General features: G+C 41.8%; 1 protein-coding gene across 1 annotated transcript in view; it reads right to left on the bottom strand.

Annotated features, from left to right (window-relative positions):
• Window positions 1-20,840, bottom strand: part of gbf1 (golgi brefeldin A resistant guanine nucleotide exchange factor 1) — a 97,120-nt gene that overhangs the window by 38,122 nt on the left and 38,158 nt on the right. The window contains 5 exon segments of the mRNA XM_034142161.1: window positions 2,929-2,983; window positions 5,370-5,430; window positions 6,127-6,235; window positions 7,320-7,438; window positions 15,042-15,173. Of these exon segments, the coding sequence (XP_033998052.1) occupies window positions 2,929-2,983; window positions 5,370-5,430; window positions 6,127-6,235; window positions 7,320-7,438; window positions 15,042-15,173 (476 nt within the window).

The raw sequence follows: 20,840 nt of genomic DNA, 5'->3' as shown, positions 1-20,840 counted from the left end.
GCTGCCAAAAAGAACATTTACACTGCATTTCCGCCCTGCCACAAAGGAATAGCAAACATCATGTCAGTGATTCTCTCGTTAACACAGATGAGAGTGTTGACTGGAGAATACTCTGTCATGCTGATAGAGTTAGAATAACAGATTGGAAGCTTTAAAATGAGGGTGGTGCTTGAAATCATTGTTCTTCCTCTGTTAACCTGCAAGGAAACCCGTGCAGTTGTCCTTGCTTTGCCAAAAACGGGCTTCAAAGGCAAGGATATTGCTGCTAGTAACATTGGACCTAAATCCACCATTTATCGGATCATCAAGAACTTCAAGGAGAGGGGTTCAATTGTTGTGAAGAAGGGTTCAGGGCCTCCAAGTAGGTCCAGCAAGCACCAGGACCGTCTCCTAAAGTCGATTCAGCTGCGGGATCGGGGCACCACCAGTGCAGAGCCTGCTCAGGAATGGCAGCAGGCAGGTGTGAGTGCATCTGCACGCACAGTGAGGCTTTGGAGGATGGCCTTGTGTCGAGAAGGGCAGCAAAGAAGCCACTTCTCTCCAGGAAAAACATCAGGGACCGACTGAAATTCTGTAAAACATTACAGGGATTGGATGGCTGAGGACTGTGGTAAAGTCATGTTTTCTTGTTGAATCCCCTTTCTTATTTATTTGGGGCATCCGGAAAAAAAGCTTTGTCCAGAGAAGAAAAATGTGAGCGCTACCATCAGTCCTGGGTCATGCCAACAGACCATTCATGTTGCTTCTCAACCAAGGGCGTGGGGGCTCACTCAATTTTGCAAAGGAACTCAGCCCTGAATTAAGAATGGTACCAAAACATCCTCCGATTGCAACATCCAAGAACAGTTTGGTGACGAACAATGCCTTTTCCAGCATGATTGAGCACCTTGCCATGAGGCGAAAGTGATAACTCAGTGGCTCGGGGAACACAACATAGACATTTTGGGTCCATGTCCAGGAAACTCCCCAGACCTTAATCCAAATGAGAACTTGTTGTCAATCTTCAAGTGGCGGGTGGACAAACAAAAACCCACAAATTCTGATAAACTCCAAGCATTGATTATGCAAGAATGGGCTGCCATCAGGATGTGGCGCTGAAGTTCATTGACAGCATGCCAGGGCCAATTGCAGACGTCTTGAAAAAGAAGGGTCAACACTGCAAATATTGACTATTGACTCTAATTGTCAATAAAAGCCTTTGACACTTGTGAAATGCTTGTAATTATACTTCAGTATACCAAAGTAACATCTGACAAAAAGATCTAAAAACACTGAAGCAGCACATTTTGTGAAAACCAATACTTGAGTCATTCTAAAAGCTTTTGGGCACGGCTGTACACTGGCATGCAGTGAAAGAGTTACATTTATGATCAATCTTTGACCATTTCATGCATAAAGCTGAACACGGTTTGAGCTGCCCCACATAACAGTCACAGTGGGCAGAGGGTCCCTTTTGGACTTTAGTGCATCATGCCACATCTCCAGTGTATGAGTCCACATGAGTGAATCAATAGGCCATTATTATTTTAATGAAACCTATGCAATGAATAGTATTAGTCCACAGATTTAAGGGACTTTATCACGGTGTTTTTCAAAATGATAATGGTATCATGGTATATCATGGTAGTTCTTTTTCAATGATTGGAAATGTATTTACATTTAAACGTTTTTTCTATCATAGGCAGTCCCCCGAACAAATGCGTCTTCAAGCCACACTTGACTCAACTTTGCTTTAAACATTTCACCAGCGTTGCTTGTTGAAGCACATCGTATTTTCATTCATTCTTCGTACTCCAATAAGTGCTTTCTTTTGAGATGGTGGAGTAAATTAGTTGTGTTACCTCCTCGGGGATTAATTTGAGTTCCACAACATTTCTGTAATAAATGTTTGTTTGGTCCACGTCAGATTTCTTTAATCCAAAAAACCTCCAAACGACAGACACAGCTCTTCTCGGCACAAGTTCTTCTAGTGTGTCATATCTCCATCTCCAGTCTCATTTTCTTAAGTGTCCATCTTTACATTCAGCTTCACATGTTATACTACTGCTACTACACTTGGCGCTGGTACCCCAGCATGCATTTCAGCGAGCGCCCTTCGCCACTTTTTCAACGGTATTGCGAAAAAATTGGTTGCATTACAAAATATTTATTTCTGAGTAAGTGTTTGAAACAGTGTGGTGGTCCTAATCAATCAAGCCTTTTTCACTCAGCCTGGCCCAGACAAGCCTTACATTTGATCAGCAATACTTCTACTTGAGGTGGGGACATTGGTAACAAATTGCCTTTAAGGATGTTTTTAAATCTCAAAGTTCCGACTTTCATTCATTGAGAGCAACTAAAATGTGTCATGGTGAAAAGCTTAAAGGGAATTGATTCAGTGATGATTTAAAGGCATTCAAAATGTGCGTGAAAACATTGAAAAGTTGAATAGCAACCCAAAGCCCACCCATACATGCCACTTATAAGTCAAACCCTGCAGAAATAAGACCCTAAGGATACAGGATAGGTCTGTGGAAAGGACAACAGGCAGCAGAGAAATGGGCAGCTCAAACCAAAACAACTCAAAGTTTCCAAATGTAAATAAAAGGAGAGAAATGAGATTAGAGGATACTGCGTGTTTAGGAACAGAAGACAGGAATAGGATCATTAGAACTGGTGGATTCAAAGTTTATCCAGATTTTGAAACCTAATTATTTTGTTGCATGAATGTTGGTCATTTAACCGACAGATTACATGTGCAGGAATAATTGGTGCTCTTGGTTTTTTTGAACATGTTCAGCTAACATGCTATTTCCTGGATAACAATAAAAAGACCGAAAACTTAAAAACAACACAATGACAGTGAGATAAACCAAGACTGGAAATTGTGAATAAGGGAACAATAATAGCGAGCAGATGAAATACAAATGAAACATTAAAGTTCCTTACCTTCTTCATGTTGGCACCAACGTAACTCTTGGCCTCCTCTTTGAACTGTGGTAGTCTGGAAGAAACGACACATAGTTCAGTTGAGACCATGTTTGGGAAAGGCTTCCTCTTGTAGATGCAGGACATTGAATATCAACAACTTGCAGGTAAACATTTATTTTTTAATTGATGGTTCAGGTGATGAGTTTAAAAAAGGTCCATATTCCATGATGGAGAAAAATAAATAATGTATGCAGCGCACATCTCCATCAGAACTAAAACAAAACCCAACTGAGCAGGTGAACCTCACAGAGCATGAGGTGGTGAAGCAGACACATGTTGAACTGTAGTGAGGCTCAACTCATCAGGTGACTTTTCAGAATTGGATGTGAAATGAATAGTTACCTGAATGCTTAACTATTCTGGCTTTGGTTTTAGTTTAAGAGTGTTCATCATTGTTCATTTGAATCCAACTGCATATAAAGCTTAGCCTGTTATTCAGGAGCTTTTAGATATGATTTGTTCTAAATGAAGCAGAAGCTGGTGTCGGGTTAATCTGATTTAGCACTAAGTATTAGCACTATTTATTTGGTTCCTTTGTGTCGGTCAGTCTGGACCCATACTAGGGAACTCAAAGCCAGTAACTATGATTCATTATTTTAAGTATGAATCAATCAATCATTTGGTCTATACTGTATATTGTCAGCAAATAGTGAAAAATTACAAGCTTCTGAAATTCCATCAAGATTGAGATTTTTGATTTATAACAAAAAAACAGAAGAAACAATTAATCCAAAAGGAATGTGGAACTTGTTTTAGGCTGAGTGCTTCTGAAAAGGCAATATCAGGGTGGGAATCTCTCTGTGTGTGTGTGTGTGTGTGTGTGTGTGTGTGTGTGTGTGTGTGTGTGTGTGTGTGTGTGTGTGTCACTAGCTTCTGTGGACTTTATCGCTTTGCAGGAAAATGAGATGTCACTAGCTGTCACGCACACATACACACAGACAAACACATTAAAAATAAGAGGGGCCTGCGCCCCCCCCCCCCATTAACTGGGCTTTAATAGAGTGTTGTCTTGCGAGCGCGATTATTGGATGATCTGTGGGTCCAACAGATTAACATGCCTAATACTTTCAGCAGGCAATCTTAGACTCCTGAGGAGAGCTGTTCATCACTCCCTGATGGGGGGTGGGGCAGCGCAGACCCTCTCACATCTCTATTATCCAGGGTCTGAGACAGTGGGGGCTGGGAGTTGAACTGGAGGGAAATGAGATGTGGTGTCTGTGTGTGTGTGTGTGTGTGTCTGTGTGTGTGTGTGAGCAGTATCAGAAGGATGTAATACAAGGCCAACACTACATTTAAATATGTGGTACAGGGAGCCTCTGTTTACGACCGTGCCGCCATGCTTCTCTATTGCCATGCTTGCGCAGTAAAACCTTTTAAAGTCATTTACTGGGAGGACTCTCATATGGCAATATGAGAGTCCTCCCAGTAAATGAAAACAGGCCGAGAATGCTTGGAGGGAGCGTTTGCGCATGGCGACAAGCTTGGCAAAAAACAACACTGGACTCTACTGGAGGGAAGATTATCCATCACTTTGTGACAAATCTTGTGTCAAATAGTCCTGCTGGAGACATGCCGTCAGAGAGCAGGTGAATAACACCAGAACTTTATTTTGAGCTCTGTTTGTTCTGCAGGTGTGCTCCTTCACATTCAGATCAGCAGGAAGATTTTTTTTGTAGCAGATTTTCCTGATTGCTTCTGTCTGGTATCGCTGGCAATGCTAATTCTGTATGTGTGAGTGTGTGTGTATGTGTGAGTGTGTGTGTATGTGTGAGTGTGTGTGTATGTGTGAGTGTGTGTGTCTGTGTGTGTGCGTGTGTGCTTCTTAGTATTTATGGGGCTGGGAGCTGTAGCTTCATCTGTATGCAGATCATGTGTTGTGCAGCTCAATTGGCTCATCCCCTTGTCTGTGACTGAATGTGACTGGCACTCTGATGCATCTGGACTGGCTGCTGTGTGGGGGGGTGATGGGAAGAGAGGAGCCCTTATGCTAAATGCCAAAGGAGAAATCATGTTATGGCATTAGTGAATCAGTGGCCCATTGACCCTGTGCACAGAGCAAAATGAAATTCATGAGCTTCATGGGAATAATGAGGCCTGAGAGACAGATATATGCAGAAAACTGATGATGTGTAATCCAGAGGTGATGAAGAGCGCAGCAGCAGTCCGCCTGCTCTTCCTCTGTGGAGAGGTAACTTAAGAGTTGGGATTTGAAACCACTCTTTACTCGTTGTTCAGGGTAGAAACACCAAAGCAGCATCCAATGTTCAACTCTAGAAGTATTTCTTTGCTTGAATGACATAGTTCAGTCCATCAGAAAGAACCAATGGGAATCCTACACACGTCAGCATTCAAACGTTAAACCTAATGCTGCACCCATCTTCATCAACCACTGGCCTTACCTAGAGAACAGTAGCTGCACCATGTCAACCAGTGTGTGTTCAGCTGATTTCCTGAGGAGCTCTGCAAACACAGAGAAGAAACAGACATTAGAAGCACGCTGCAGGAAAAAGAGGAGCAAGCAAAGCAGAAAAAGGGACATTTTAAACAAATAACTAACTAAATAACTAGTCCGAACGAAAGCTGAGAGAGCAGGAGCAAGAGAAGTCACAACTCTTAAAAGATGAGTGTGGGCTTTTGCAGCCTGTTTCATTTATTTCTGAATACAAAATAATATCATTATAGTATAAGAAAAACAAGAAAAATGTAATTATATTTGTTACTGCTAGAATGAACTGATGTATTTGACCATCTGATTGTTGAATTTAAAACATGTCAAAGGCATGATGGGTGAAAGCATTCAGTATTTTACAATACAATATAAATGGTTCTAGAGAAGTCTGGCAAAAACCTTTTGTTCCACAGAGCATTTTTCTGATTATATTTCTATGCCATTCCTCATCTCATTCACGTTACTATTAATATTGACCCATTTGGAGGTCCTGACCCCCCAAGTTTGTAACCACTGTTTTACATGATGGTCAAAAACAAAATAAATAAATACATAAGAAGCTTATGCACACAAAACATAGAAGTTACTAAAAATACTGTGTAGCATGAGTTGATGTGGTTGTAACTGAAGCATACAATCTAACATCAGCTCTCCCTGAAAGGATACACAGCAGAAATGGATGTGGATGAGTGTGTGTTGCTGCTCACCACTCAGACGCATCTCAAAGCAGATCCTGAAGCAGGACTGCATGATCTCACAGACCGACTCGTTGGTCAGATGGGCTCCGACCGGTGTGAGCAGCAGAGTCCTGAGGACCTGAAACACAGCATCACACCAATGTCATCAAACACACACTGTGGAGGAATCAAAGTTCGCTCTGCCACATCGGCACAGACACATACTGTTCAAAGCACAGAGCTCCACAGCACTCATTCATACACAGCATAAGCATCACTGCCAAAGGAAATGCTGGGATTTATGAACGTAAGTAGAATATGGGAGGCTGTGGCTCAGTGGATAGTGTGCTGGACTTGGAATCAGGGGGTAGCAAGTTCGAATCCCACTGCAGTCAGCATGTCGTTGTGTCCCTGGGCAAGACACTTCACCCAAATTGCTCCTGTGGGGATTGTCCACAGTGCTGAATGTATGTAAGTCGTAAGTCGTACATGTAATGTAATGTAATATATGCACACCACAATGTATGCTACCATAGGCAAACTTTAAAGATACTTTATAAATACAACTAACATGATAATAAAACAGTAACACAGAATGTTGTTTTGCCTTCTTCCAGACTCTGCAAAACCAATGTTTTTAGTTTTTTTTAAAGAAGAAATATTATGCTCATCAGGTTTAAATTAGTATTTGGGGTGTAGAAAATAAATGGTGCTTATACTGTCTGCACTTCAGCACTTATCTCCTATCTGCAGCAGTAGTATCTACTCTTGTTGTAGCATATCAGCACAATAACTACTAAACCCAAAACTTCAAACGGCACAGGTTCCAGTTGAAATCTGATCCAAATGTGTATATCTCCTAATATATATACTCTGTAAACAGTAAACATATACTACGTTTGACATGTGTCCTTACAGGAGCATTTCTGAGATAAGACCTACAGAGCCAAGAAAATAAGAAAGCATTGTTTTTACTTGTGTTCCAACTACACGTATGCTGTAGGGCCGCAGGAAAGCCATTGAATTACCATGAAAATAAATGTACACTTCTCTCTCACATTCTTAATTAAACATAATAGAAACTTACCTTATTACAAAAAACTAATGACTTAAAACTAAAAAAAGTGTATTTTATTGGAAGGCTGGATTGAGACAACCTTATGAGCCGGGCTCCATCAGGTTGGTGCAGACAGCTGAGGCTCCAATGAGGAAACATGTCATACCTGCAGAATTTTCATAAGGACCACTTCATCGCTGGCAGGGTCGGTTCCCACAAAGCGAGCGTGTGTGACTGCGTCGGCCATGTTCTCTATGGCCTCTGCTGCTGCTTCATGGTTAGCATCTGCAAACAGACAAGAAACACACGTTTATCTAAAGGCTGACTCAGAAAAGGCTCTTTGATTAGTTTGGGAATGTGTTTCAAGGTTATATTCCTTTTTCATTTTCAAAAGAACAAAACGAGAACAAAAAAGAGTTGTTCATAGTCAGGGTCATTCTGAAGAAGGCTCCATTGAACACCTCTGGAAAACATTTATTTATTTATTTATTAGATGAAAGTTGAAAAAGAAGACAAAGAAAAAGGGATATATAGGGCGCTGGTGGCGAAGTCCATAGGGACTTGGCTTGGGAACCGGAAGGTCACCGGTTCAAGTCCCCGAAAGACCAAGTGCTACCGAGGTGTCCCTGAGCAAGCCACCGTTCCCTACACTGCTCCCCGGGCGCCGTACATAATGGCAGCCCACTGCTCCTAACACTAGGAAGGGTCAAATGCACAATGTACATTTCCCCTCTATGGCACGATTAAGGGTATATAGAATAAAATCAAATAGAATAAAACAGGGCTTTCAAACATTATTAGTTCCGTTTTGTCTTGAACTGAGCTTAAGTTTTATGATCAGCCCAGTACAGTTACATGGCACGCTGTATAGCTGAGAATTACCATGGATGTATAAAGAGAACTTGATACAGGCTGGAGGCAGGACATAGACACATAGAGCGTGCACACTTGAGTTTTCCCTTAAGCCCTGCCTCGTTTAACGACTTTCAGACCCTAATGATTCAAATAAGGGTTATAAAAGTGTTCGTACTGGGTAGTTGATTTAGTACAAAAAATCATCTGCTAATTTACACACGTCTCTTTCCCAATTTAAGTTAATAGGTGATAATGAGTCACCAATCCAGCAGTCATTTAAAAGTTGTCTGAGATTTTAAGTAAACTCCAAGATCACAGCTCCAGCAGCACAACTCATTAATAAACCAAACAAATCTGGTTTGGCCTCTCCACATTGTCCTTCATCCGTGGCCTATAATGACCAGATGTGGCCTTTTGTGTGAGGCAGGCTGGGACAAATTGGCTGTCAGAGCAACAGGAGCCTGTGTTTTTGAAACCCGAGCGGCTGCCTCCTGGAGACAGCCTGTTTTCCTTTCCCATCGCACTCAGGAGCAGCAATTCATTAACTAATAAGCACAGGGGGGGGGGAGTGGAAGAATGGAGGCAGAGTTGGATAAAATGATGATTATTTTCCAAGTAATGCAACCATGCTGCGTCTCAACATGTGGACAAGATGGGCAGCTCTGGGTTTAAAGGGACACTGAACCTTTCTGTTTGAGCATGTGATTACCTAAAAACATAACTTTGTAATGTTATTTGTTAGGAAACTGCCCTCTTAGCAAATGTTTGTGACAAGTTGGCAGCTGCCGTGAAGACTTTGAGTGCAGAAAGTCAGTGACAGTAAGTGAGAAGCCGGTTAATGGCTAAGAATTGGAGTATTGAGGCCGTTCAGACACAGCAATGCCAACATCCCTCCAGAGGCAAGGGCGACAACAAGCGTGGAAGTTGTGCTGAAATCATCCAATGTCCACACAGAAACTGGAGCCACAGGGGGATCCAGCAGAATGTCAGAAGTGATATAAAACACTAATCCTTCTCTTGGCACACAGTCTATACAAGCGGCGTCAAAAATAAGGGTGTGGGGGGGGGGGGCATTGTTAAAATAACATTGAGGAAAGGAGAGTCTCTACATGAGTGTGTGTTTGTGCCTGAGGGTATGGGGGCAAAGTCAATAGGGGTTTGAACCAGCTGCCACACAAAGCAGTTAAAGTAATATCAAACTCTGGTCACAGAGTCACAGTGGTGGCGTGAGGGAAACACAGACACACACACAAAGCTCTCAGGCTGCACTCTGCATAAGGACCAATACATCTTTAGAAACCAAACAAAGAGACCGCTGCTTTTCCATCTCCAGATAAGAAATGAGTTTGTTCACCTGTTCATCTACTGAATAGCACTAGATCACCTTTCAGACAGGCTGCCCTGCTCTCATCTTAGCTACACAGAGTGCACATCAGTAAATGCATGGTACACGTACATAGGATTTTGTGGTCTTGAGAGCAAGTGCTGGTGATCTTGCATTTACTTTTCACAAGACTGAGCAACCAACATATTCCCTAGTATGTGTTAGGTTCCCAAAACAAATCCAAGAAAAAGGCAACATTAAAGGTCACCTATCATGCATTTTTTAGACAATAGCATAGGTCTCAGATATATAAAAATGTATGAAAAACACGTCTATGAAGTGTTTTGCTCAAAATACCAAACAGATCACCCATTCTAGCCATGCCTCAAATCCCTCTAGTTCACTTCCTGTCAGAGTCCTGCATCGGGTCGAGTACCCGCGGGTATACCCCGAATCAGCACTTCCCCCACGGGACCGCGCATAATCCTAACCTCTGCACCGCATCAATCTGCTGCTGAGCGCGCCACATTCGAAATGGCTGAGGTGAAGCTCTCTAGCGGAGGATACAGCATTGTCAATAACTCTTCCTCAAGAGCGAAATCCAACGTCTGGGAGGCTTTTGGTGTCATCCTAGATGGAGAACATAACCAACATCCCACGCTTTTTGAGCCAAATATGCAACTGCGTGTATATGTGCGGGTGGCGGGGCGGGTTCAGTATTGCACGTCGCGGGGCGGGAGCGGGTCTTGAAAATCAGACCCGTGCAAGACTCTGCTTCCTGTTACTAAAGTACTGATTCGGGGTATAAAGCTTCTTTTTTTTTTTTAAAGAGGGGACGGAGTTTACGCCTGCTCATGCGGGACCCGGCAGATACTGTCTAAAATAAATGCTGCCGTGATGAAATGCCAAAACCACATCAAGGATTATTTCTGAAACAGTATGGAGCTCAAACGCTTTCTCTCTCAGGTTTACCACAAGGTGAGTTCCTTTTTATATCCTGCTTCTTTACACATACTCTCCCCAGTACAGGTTAGCTCTGAGTGTTAGCGAACCTTGCTAATGTAAACCATGACCATATTACGTCCAAAACACGTCGAGCATTGATTCTGATAACGAAGTTTCTGATAGGGCCGTGGGTCCACCGTCCGATATGACGATGGCAAATCTGGATCAGCTCCGTTGTTACCCCGTTTTCAGAGATATGGGCACGGAGGAAAAGAGAGAGGGTTTTGCTTTCTGACACTTTGTGAGTTCCCCGACTCACCGGGGACACATATTTATGTATAAAAGACATCAAAAAGTGCATTTTGCATGATAGGTCCCCTTTAAAAGTAAAGAAAAAAAAGAACTACTTTCAGAATCAGTTTTATTAAGTATGTGTTCACATAAAAGGACATTGACTCTGGTTTATATTGCTCTTAGTGGGTTGCACAGAACAGAAGAGTGCCGGAATAAATCATGAATGGGTTGAGTATTATTTAGTGCATTACCAACTCCTAGATTGTAGTTAATGACCAAACAAAAAGTATAAGCAATGTATAGAAAACCGCAATCAGTGTTAAGAAAAGGCTACAGCCCATGATTATGAGGGACCAGTCTGAGCACTAACTCACAGCATGGATCCTGATCTCCGTCGCCAACCAACCATAGATTGGGAGAATACAGGACTGTGAGTCTAACATGATTGTTTGCAGCATGGGGGCTCCTCCCTCTTCACCCTTTACACTACAAACTTCACATACAATTCAGCTAACTGCCACCTGTAAAGGTTCTCCGACTGCTCTTCAGTCCTCAGCAGACGGTGAGCACAGAGAACTGACCAAGGGCTTTGTGGCCTCCAGATCAATGCAGGGGAAACCAAGGTTCCTGCACTGGTGAGCCTCCAGGGAGAGGACAAGGAGATTGTCAAATCTTCAGAGTACCTGGGAGTTCACCTGACCAGTAAACTGAGTGATTTCACAGGATACATTTGACTTTTAATTTAACAAAAGCTACTGTTCACAATTTATTTATGCATACAGTACACTATGTTTATATGTTTAGTAGATGAGAGAGTATTAAATGATTTTCTGTATGTTTCATAGTGTTTGGATACTCCTCTGAATATATATAGTTTTTTTATTTTCAATGTGTATTTTGATTTCTATTCTATTTTTAAGAAATGTTATGCATTTACATTGCATTTCAAAATGTGACCATCATTTTCCCAAATTGGGAAGTAAAAGGCCAAATCAACCTTGTTGAAATCATTGGGTTATTTTCCACGTCAGACTTTTTCCTCCCTTTGAATCTTTCTACTCTGTAAACCATTTGATTTTCCCTTCACTTTTACCATGCTTACTGCGTCATATTCATTTGATTTATGTCCAAGGATTTCGAGAAATAGGTGATGCTCCTTTTTTTGTTGAACTACATGTAATGTTGACGGTAATGAGAAATACACACTCCTTTCTTTTCTTATGACATCCATTTAATTGAAGAATAACAATGTTTTTACCCCTCAAATGAAAGGCAGGCCACAGCTGTACTGTAAGCTCATCACTTCTGCCAGTGGCTGCAGTTTAAGCCTGAGCTGAGCCCCGCGCTGAGCCTCGCTCTGAGCCCCGCTCTGAGCCCCGCTCTGAGCCCCACTCTGAGTCCTCTGTGGGCTACTGACCATGGATGCTCCAGCACAGTGAGGGGCTTTGCTGACTCTACTGGGCAGGGGAGAAAGGGGGAGGAGGACGACCACGGAGGGAGAGATGAGCAGTGGGAAAGAGAGGATAGAGCAGAGATCTGGGTATCTGTCAGCAACAAGGCTTAGTTACTGCTTTCTCCATGCCATAGAATGTGAGGAATAACCTCAAAGTAAATAAAGGAGTGAGCGGAATGAGTGGGTTGTTGTAGGAAATGATTGCCTCCCTCTTTCTGTTATGCCCTAGACAAGCAAAACATTTAAAAAGAGGATGGTGCAGGGGACCCTGCTCAGGGTGACACACTTAAGGGAGGATCATATTCAACACAACACCCAGGATCATTTGGAACACAGCGGCCTGCTGGAGGCAGATCTCCCTGCTGATTAGAGGGGGGTGTGATGTGTTAAAACCTGCTGAGCATCAACATCAACACACTCTATCCTACACCTTAAGCCTACAATCATTAAATGGTGACATCAATCATTCAGCAAGTATCATAATGAAACAGTGATATCCTTTAAGAAGCACACCAAACAGCTTCAGTCTTACTAAAGATACATCAAACAAATGGATTACAGAGTGGAGGATCACATGTAAACATAATGCTAAGTCAAATTGTTTAAATACAAATTGAATCCAGAAGATGACTAAGAAACATTTTTGAGGCGTGCAGACTTTTTTTGTATTTATTCCTAGCCAGGAGATGGCAGTACTTGACAAACCAGTGTTGCTGTTCTTTCTGTCCATTTAACATCATATGTCCCAGCTGCCCTGAAGGCAGCACAGTTTCTACATCCTGACTTCAGATAGGGTATTAGCTAAAACATTGTACTGATGAATACAGTCAGTACATTTGAAGCATCAAGGTCTGGATTTATTTTCTAAATGTTTAAAATTCATGTTGATATTATTATTAATATTGATTTTATTTTTGAACTACAGTAAGGGGAACTCGTGCTGATCAAATCAAATAATCACATTTTACTGTTAGTTAACAGTTCTATTTTTCTACTGTTGTTTTTTTTGCTTAGGTGGTGTTAAATGATGTAGTTGGCGTACAGTACACTCCCAAAGTACAATAGAGTTATTATTTATTTATAAGTATATATATTTATATATATTTATAAATGAATACGCTGTATTAAACATTTTGCAATTACTTACAAAAATTACTTTTACACAATCAAGAATTTTCACTGGGCATTAAAAAAGAAGCACAATTTCATTAGAAAAACTATTTGGAAAGCTATGTAATATTTTGCAGCTATACATATATATATATATATATATATATATATATATATATATATATATATATATATATATATATACACATATATATATACACACATATATATATATATATATATTATATATGAAATACTGCTTGGTGTAAATGCTGAACCCAGTCACTGCTCTCATGAGGAATTATATCTGTGATCTCCTCCAGAGTCTCTGACACATGCTTCAGATCGGGTTTCAATTCTCTTTGAACTTGCATTAAATATCACATCATATCCCTCCCACACTACCAAAGAAACGGATGCATGGCTAAGTTAAACAAGAGAAGAGGGGGTGTTAACAGTCTGTACTGTTTGAGCAACTAAAGTCAGACTGTTAATACAGTTCTCAAACTACAGACTATTTCTTCTTCTTAAAACAACAGGAGCTGTGCTTGAGAGCGAGCGTGCAGCATCGGCACAATGGTGCGGCCCTTGGAACAATGCTGATGATCTGCTGCTGGGGGAGCGATGGCGTCGGGGTGGGGGTGGGGGGGATTAAGGGAGCTGGTGTCAGGTCTGGAGTGACAGACAGAGGCTCTGGGACACAGGGGACTATTTGTGAGGTGATCTTTGAACACATATTGTGTGTACATCTGTGTGAGCCTTAGCAGGCAGAGGCCCATTTGTTCCAGAAATGGTTTCACATATACATGCTTGGCTTCTTTTTTTTTTTAAAGAAAGCTCAGTTCCAACATTAAATCCTAATGTCTATTTTTGCTCACTTCAACGTAGTAAAAACGTAGGAACTGTTTAAAAGGACCCAAAAATGCAAATGTTATGAGGACCCCGGCTTGCAGTAGCCCACCATGTGAAGATGCCGAAGGTCGGCTGGGAATTTTGAAAGAGTCGTAATGTGTGGCCCGGTGAGAGTGTGTGAATGAGACAGAAAGCTAATGGTGTGTGGATGTGCTCAGAGCAGATCAGCTGTTGTCGATTGTTGCCGAGAGGAAATTACAGCCAAGTTTAGGAAATCTAGGATACGGTATCACACAAACACAGACTTCTAAAATGAGTCCAGGGAATAAGTAGGGTATGTCAACTGGATACAAATATGCTGAGATGTGATTTATTTTGGATTTGAATGCGTCAGAACAAGGGCCGTGCACCTATCACCATCACTGTAGTAATGTCCAGTATTCCTGTAAGCTCAAACGCTCAGTTAGCTAAGCAATGGCTGCAGCTGTTTCTGTTGACAGCATTGTAACATTCAGTCCACCCCTGCTATTTAGACCAACATCTGGTGATGCATGCTCATTTCACACTTAACAAAACAACTGGCAGACACTGGGCCATACTTCCATGATGAGGCTAATGGGGACAGGCAGTCCTGACTGTACGCCAGAACCAGCCCGCTTCTGCACCCATGATGACAAATTCATTCCTGGCATTCCTACACTGATCCGACCATAAACAACAGAAAACTCTTCTGCACGTTTGAGAGTGCCAGGAAGATGTATACATTGATTGTAACTTACTGTTAATTAAAAAACGTACTTACCAAGCTACCACCAGTTAAGAAGCTTGCAATCTCTAGTACTTGGCTTGGCATTTTTCCTTTTCCTAAAAATGGTCAATATGGTCTATAAACATGCATACAAAACACACAATATTGAAAGAGAAAGGCCAGAAAAGAAACCCCCTGATATAACAAAAGTCTTTGAATACAGGTTCAGTAAAGAAGCCCTGCCATTGAAACAGTGTTTGGAGTGCAGGAGCAGAGAAAACACTTGCCGAGGGGAAGCATTTCTTACCTATAAGGCCGTAGGAGAGGAATTTGTTGACAGAAGTAAGGGCGAGGCCTGTGATTGGTCCAGTGGTGTCCTCAGAGCGGACCACCTCGAGGAAGGGCCTGAGAAAAACGTTGGGTTCCACATCTGAGAGCTCTGAAATAGAGAAACATATACAACATGAGGTCCTGGGAATCTAACGGTTAACTTTAGATCCAATACCTTTCATGTATATGTACATTTTCACCAGTAATTCATTATCATTTCAATTTTAGAGAGCAGTGAAAGCTGTAGACATTTCATTTAGTAGAGATTACAACTTTGGTGAGTAGTATAGACGAACATGTGCACTAACTGCCAACTTATTTAGGGCTTTAGTTTCTTCTTTGTTCACTAAGTCATTTGTTTATTTCTTTAAAGAAAAACTGATGTAGTGCTGGATGTAGTGCTGGATGTAGTGCTGGATGTAGTGCTGGATCAATACTATATGGATTTTGTGATAGGAGTCTATACATCTTCTTATATTTTGTATATTGTTGTATCCCATACGTGTCTCCTGGTTGGAAAGGCCAGTAAAGGGATGTACTTTCTATACTTACACCACTGTTCTAGCTGTAAACTTCAGTAACACCTCCTTTTTTTTCAGAAAGCCATGAGGGTTGTTTCGTTGAGAGATGACTTTTAAGCTTGCTTAGGACCTTGGGAGCAGTGTCAGATATTATTTGCAGCGACTAGATCATATTTTTGGGGACAGATAAATTGAAATTGGACAATTTCCCATGGCACACCTGCCGATCTCTCACAGCACAGTGGTTGAAAATCACTGCTCTATATGACAGTATGTGTGAATAGCACTGTGTCCCTAAGTGGGACATATCACTGAGGAATAACTTCACAGGAGGCAGGAAGCCCTCTTACTCAGAGAGGGAGGCAGAAAGGGGGGGGAGAGAGGGGAGAACATAGAAGGCAGGATGAAAAGAGGGATGTATACAGTTTGAGGAAGAAGAAAAGAGATGGAAAAAATAAGTCTGCTTTGAGAAGCTGAATTAAAGGAACACTACACCATTTGGGAGTGTTGACTTATTTCAAGATGATAACCTCATGTTGCATTTTCAATATAGAATGGAGTATAAAAAAAGAAGATAATTAACATTACTGTCAATAAGCCAGGCCAATTGAATCCTACAGTGTATTAAATGCAGCTGCAGAATGAGATGAGGAGATGTACTGAGTTCCCAGGGGGGGGGCTTCACTGGGCATTCCTCTCTGGGAAACCACCTTTAGCCAATCCCCCCCATTTCAATAGTCTCTCTCTTTCTCTGGAGAATTCAGAGAAAGGGGGTCAAGGGGGCCAAGCAAAAATACAAAACAGGTAAAACAACAACGGGGAAAATGAGTGGAGTCAGGCATGCCGCTGCCAAAGGTTCTGCCAGCAGAGCGCTCGCCGCAGCAATACCGCCAGGATTATGGCTTTCTTAAGAGCAGCTCCACTTCAGACAGGGAGAAAACGTGGACATCAAAAGCGCCTGGTGGAGTGTCCAAACAATTTCACAAATGCACATGTGACCGCCGTGCATTAGCGTGTGATATTCAATACCCCTGCAGCTTGTTTAGAAATGAAATATGAAATGATTTGGGAAATGTACACAGTCCCTTTATCGGCTGCCAGGTCACTTTAAGGCCTTGCTTTCAAAAGCAAATCTCTCGCTTGCTGCTTTATTGAATATTTTTTCATAGTATTTGATTTGAGTTATTGTTGAATCTAGAAGCTTGGAAGAGTTTTGCTTCAAAGGGTGAGGGGGTGACAGTAAATTAAACAACTACTACCTCATGCAAGATAAAATAAAAACATAAACCTTTAAATTAAGTAAATAAAAATAAAATCAGTGTTAGCTGGTGAATGAGTGAGATGCTTGTCCATCAGCTGCCAGAAAACTTTTTAAAGAGGGCTTTTGTGTCCCATTTCTTTACAGTGTAGTAAGGGCAGAAGGATGGTGCTCAAATGAATCTGTCAATAGATCCTGATGAAGATTTCATCAGAGGCGATCACCCTGTAAGTGCTGTGGCTGCGTTCCCAAAGACCGCAGATTGGAAAACCCAATTGTGTTGTATTGATCCAGCTGGCCATCGGTGAACACGGGCTGACTGCAGCGGTCTGTCGGTGGCCACCACCAATCTTCTTAAATAAAGTCTAAATACAGGCTCTGTACTTCAGCTCAATCTCCAGGGCTTGTGGAGTGAAGTGAGATAAATACAGCCGGGGTGAGGCAATCATTCTATAACCAGGTTAACCTCTGGCTGACATTGACCAAAATAAAATAAAAACGCAGGATTAACGCGGCTCACCCAGGCGTGCATGTTGCCATCCGCGGGCTGGTTCGTTGGATACAAGTACTGATATAAGAGTGCGTACAAGTCCAACTCAAGTTCATCTTAATTGGTAAAAAAAGGGGCTTGTGAAAAGAGCCCATTACCCTTCACCATGAGCCTAATCCCATCTACCTTTACCAGGCTGTGGTGAGAGTATCCAGCCATGTGTGGATTACCTCTGCAAATGACCCCAGCAAGAAGAGAAGGGAGAGGTGGGGGTGAACATTTGCCCCCAGGAGAGCACCTCAGGATGAAACAGAAGCCATCTTTAACACATGCACATGTATTGGCAGTGGAGCAGAAAAGGCTTAGAACACAGAAAGAGGAATCTGGACAACAAGGGAGAGGAAGCTGCACAGGGATCTACACCCAGCCTGACCACCTCAAATGAGAGCATGCACATTCAGCAGGCTCCAAAGATCTCTGCAGGTCTTTGTGAGCAGATTCAAAATCCGGACGAACAGCGCAGTCTTTCACAGAACGGCTGCAGGGACGAGCTGAGCACTACAACAAAACTAGCTCTTTAAATTGACGATAAAGGATAAACAGGATGATTTTCATTTCCATGGTACTGGCTTTGCAACTGACTGATTTCAGTGTATTGTAAAGCATCTTAAGCAAAGAACACAGTTAATACAAATAACTTAATAATATTCTATATATTATTATTACTTGTCAAAATGTATTTGCTAAAATATTGTCAAGCTTTTATGCTTGTAAAATCTTAAAGTATTGTAACACAGAATTTGGGCTCTACAGGGCTAGCACTTCGTGTGTATGATTTAATCTTTGGGTTTTAGGTTGGGAGACAAAAAAAATGATTGAGCAATATTATACAGAAACGCAGTATAACAGGGCATTGCATCACAGAGAGGTATCTAATGTAGCGAGAATTAATGCAATTTCAAAGCAAGAAAGTCACTTTCGCTGCAGCCACATCCTTCATCTCTAGCAGAACTGCATCAATAATATATAATATATTACTTAATAAAATGACAAGAAAATATCAAAATATTCAAAGAAAAATCATTATAGCCTATTTTCACCAATACATTTGGTTATTTGTAAACACAATCCATCCTCCTTTCTTTCCCTAACAAAGTTCAGTTACTCTGTTGCACAGATGATCCGAGTGTTCAAGTTCCAATAATAAGTCCTGTTCTATCACCATGGAGGCTAATGCTGAAAGTCCAGTCTGTCCAGTCGTATTTCTGGTAAAAACCATTGTGGAGCGTTTTCCCACACACTTCTTCGTTAAACTCTAGATCCACTCAGGCTTCCCCTTTTCAAAAGTGTCCGGCAGTGCTTTGGTGTCTCGCTGCTGCCTTGGTTAGACAACTAAAGTTTCAAACCCTCTCTGGCTCCAAACAGTGGATCAGTTGTGAATATCAGGCATTCCCAGCAATACAGTGTGCAGTGCTCCTCGGAGGCTGAGAGCCAAGGTACCGCATGAGGGAGTATGTTTACCATGCAGTAATTCTACTTTTACTTGAAAGATCTGAGTACTTCTTCCACCTCTGCTAAACAGATAGATGTTCAATAGTGCTTCTGACATATCCGGACATGAAAACAATCAGTGTGTCTATGTGCTGACAGCAGCAGAATAATTACGTGAAGAACAACTGTGTAATTCTCAGACATCACAGCAGTATACCTGCGTGCATGGCACATGCACACAAATCTTAAACTGACCCAGAGATGACAAGATTTCTGAGAAATTGGACAAAACTAAATGACACCTTCTATAAAGGTGGGGGAGCAGTAGAGGAGGGAGGGAGGGGGGAATCCCCCCATTTGACCGGCGCAGCGGGCCAAAACCAAACACTGATGGTTATTGATCTGGAGCTCTTCAGCTGCTAAAATTAAGAGTCAGGGTCCTTGGCTGCGATGTTGAAGAGAGAAGCAACGCTCTAACAAGACCAGCAAGGCCAAATGAAATCCAGGGAGAGTGGTGCTGCTCATCTGCTGAACAAAGTGTAGCACGACAGTATCCTCATCCATCTGTCGGGAGAACTCTGATGAATGTCAGCTCTCTTCACCCTCAGCCCCCCCTCTCGTCTCATCCATTCTTCTTTTCTGCCCTTGGTCCTTGTATTCTCCTGAATGAAATCGACACTTGTAGAAGGGGGCAATTAGGATGAAACAATGCTATGGAGCTCCATATGGTCATTGCATTGGGCCACAGTGGTATTTTATAGATGCTTGGAACAATGCCTCTGCACAACCTAAACAGGCAATTTGAAAGCCCTGGAGAAATTAAAAGTTTCTAAAAATGCTTTGGAGAATGGCTGTAATGGCTACTGCAGGGGAGCATTTCCTGAAGGGCTGCATGGAATATAGTTTGCATTTGTATTTACTAGCCCACTGTTACTGGAGTGTTCAAGGAGCACAGAGCCGATATCCCTTACCACCAGCACTTATAATCTCCAAAAGCCTAATCAATCACCATGTCAATCAAAAGATGTCCTTAAAATGTGACACTTGCTAATTTAACTCAGAACAAATACAATGGCAATTAAACAGCGTTGAAGCTCAGTCAGGTGAGTTCTAAATGGACAACCTTGTAAGACTAATTTGAAAAACTTTATTGGAGGATATGTGTGCAGTGCACAATTATTGGGCAACTATATTAGTGTGCAGAATTATTATGCAACTAAATGAAAACTAAAATGTTCCCACCTCACTTGTTTATTTTCACCTTTTAAAGTGAGAATAATAAACAAACAACTCAAAATGTACAAATAAACATTTATGACATTAAGAACAATTTAAAAGGAAAAGAAATGCCAGGCAATATACCAAAGCCTTCCATTGATGGAGTCTGTCCGTTGTTGTAGTCCACAGGGAACCCAAAATGTTCCCACACAGCTGATTTAAACGAAGCAGGTGGGTCTTCTAGCTCCTGTGTGTTATCTGAAATCGCCATTACTAACTTTTCTTCTTCTTGTATTTTGTTCGTTTTGTTGTGTTTTCTTCTTGTTCTTCATTTGTTGTTTAAGGGCGGCTGGCAAACCGCTTTTAGGTGCAATACCGCCTCCTGGATTATATATAGTGTAATGGATACTGCCCTGAGTGACAGACTTTTTTCCCACTCATAAAAAAAGGCGTATTCGTTGTGTGACTGCATGTGCCGAACCGTGACGTCCGAACCGTGACGTCCGAACCGTGACTTCCGAACCGTGACGGTTCGGGACGAATACGGATACCGTTACACCCCTACTCAATAGGGTTTAGGTCAGGTGAGGAAGGGGTCATTATTATTTCATTGTTAAGGGATAGTGGATAGGAGAATTCAAAAGGACTTAGGAGAAGAGACTGCGGTGCTTTGAGAATCCGACTGCACTTTCACTATCCGACGTATTTATGATGCGCCAGCGGACGTCATAAATGTGCGTCTGCTGTGGGGAAACTACAGTTTTCTATACAGCGGACTACAACATGGATGTATAATAA

The sequence above is a fragment of the Trematomus bernacchii genome, unplaced genomic scaffold (genome assembly GCF_902827165.1).
Source record: "Trematomus bernacchii unplaced genomic scaffold, fTreBer1.1, whole genome shotgun sequence".
Classification (NCBI taxonomy): Eukaryota; Metazoa; Chordata; class Actinopteri; order Perciformes; family Nototheniidae; genus Trematomus; species Trematomus bernacchii.
This window is presented reverse-complemented; position numbering and strand designations above follow the sequence as displayed.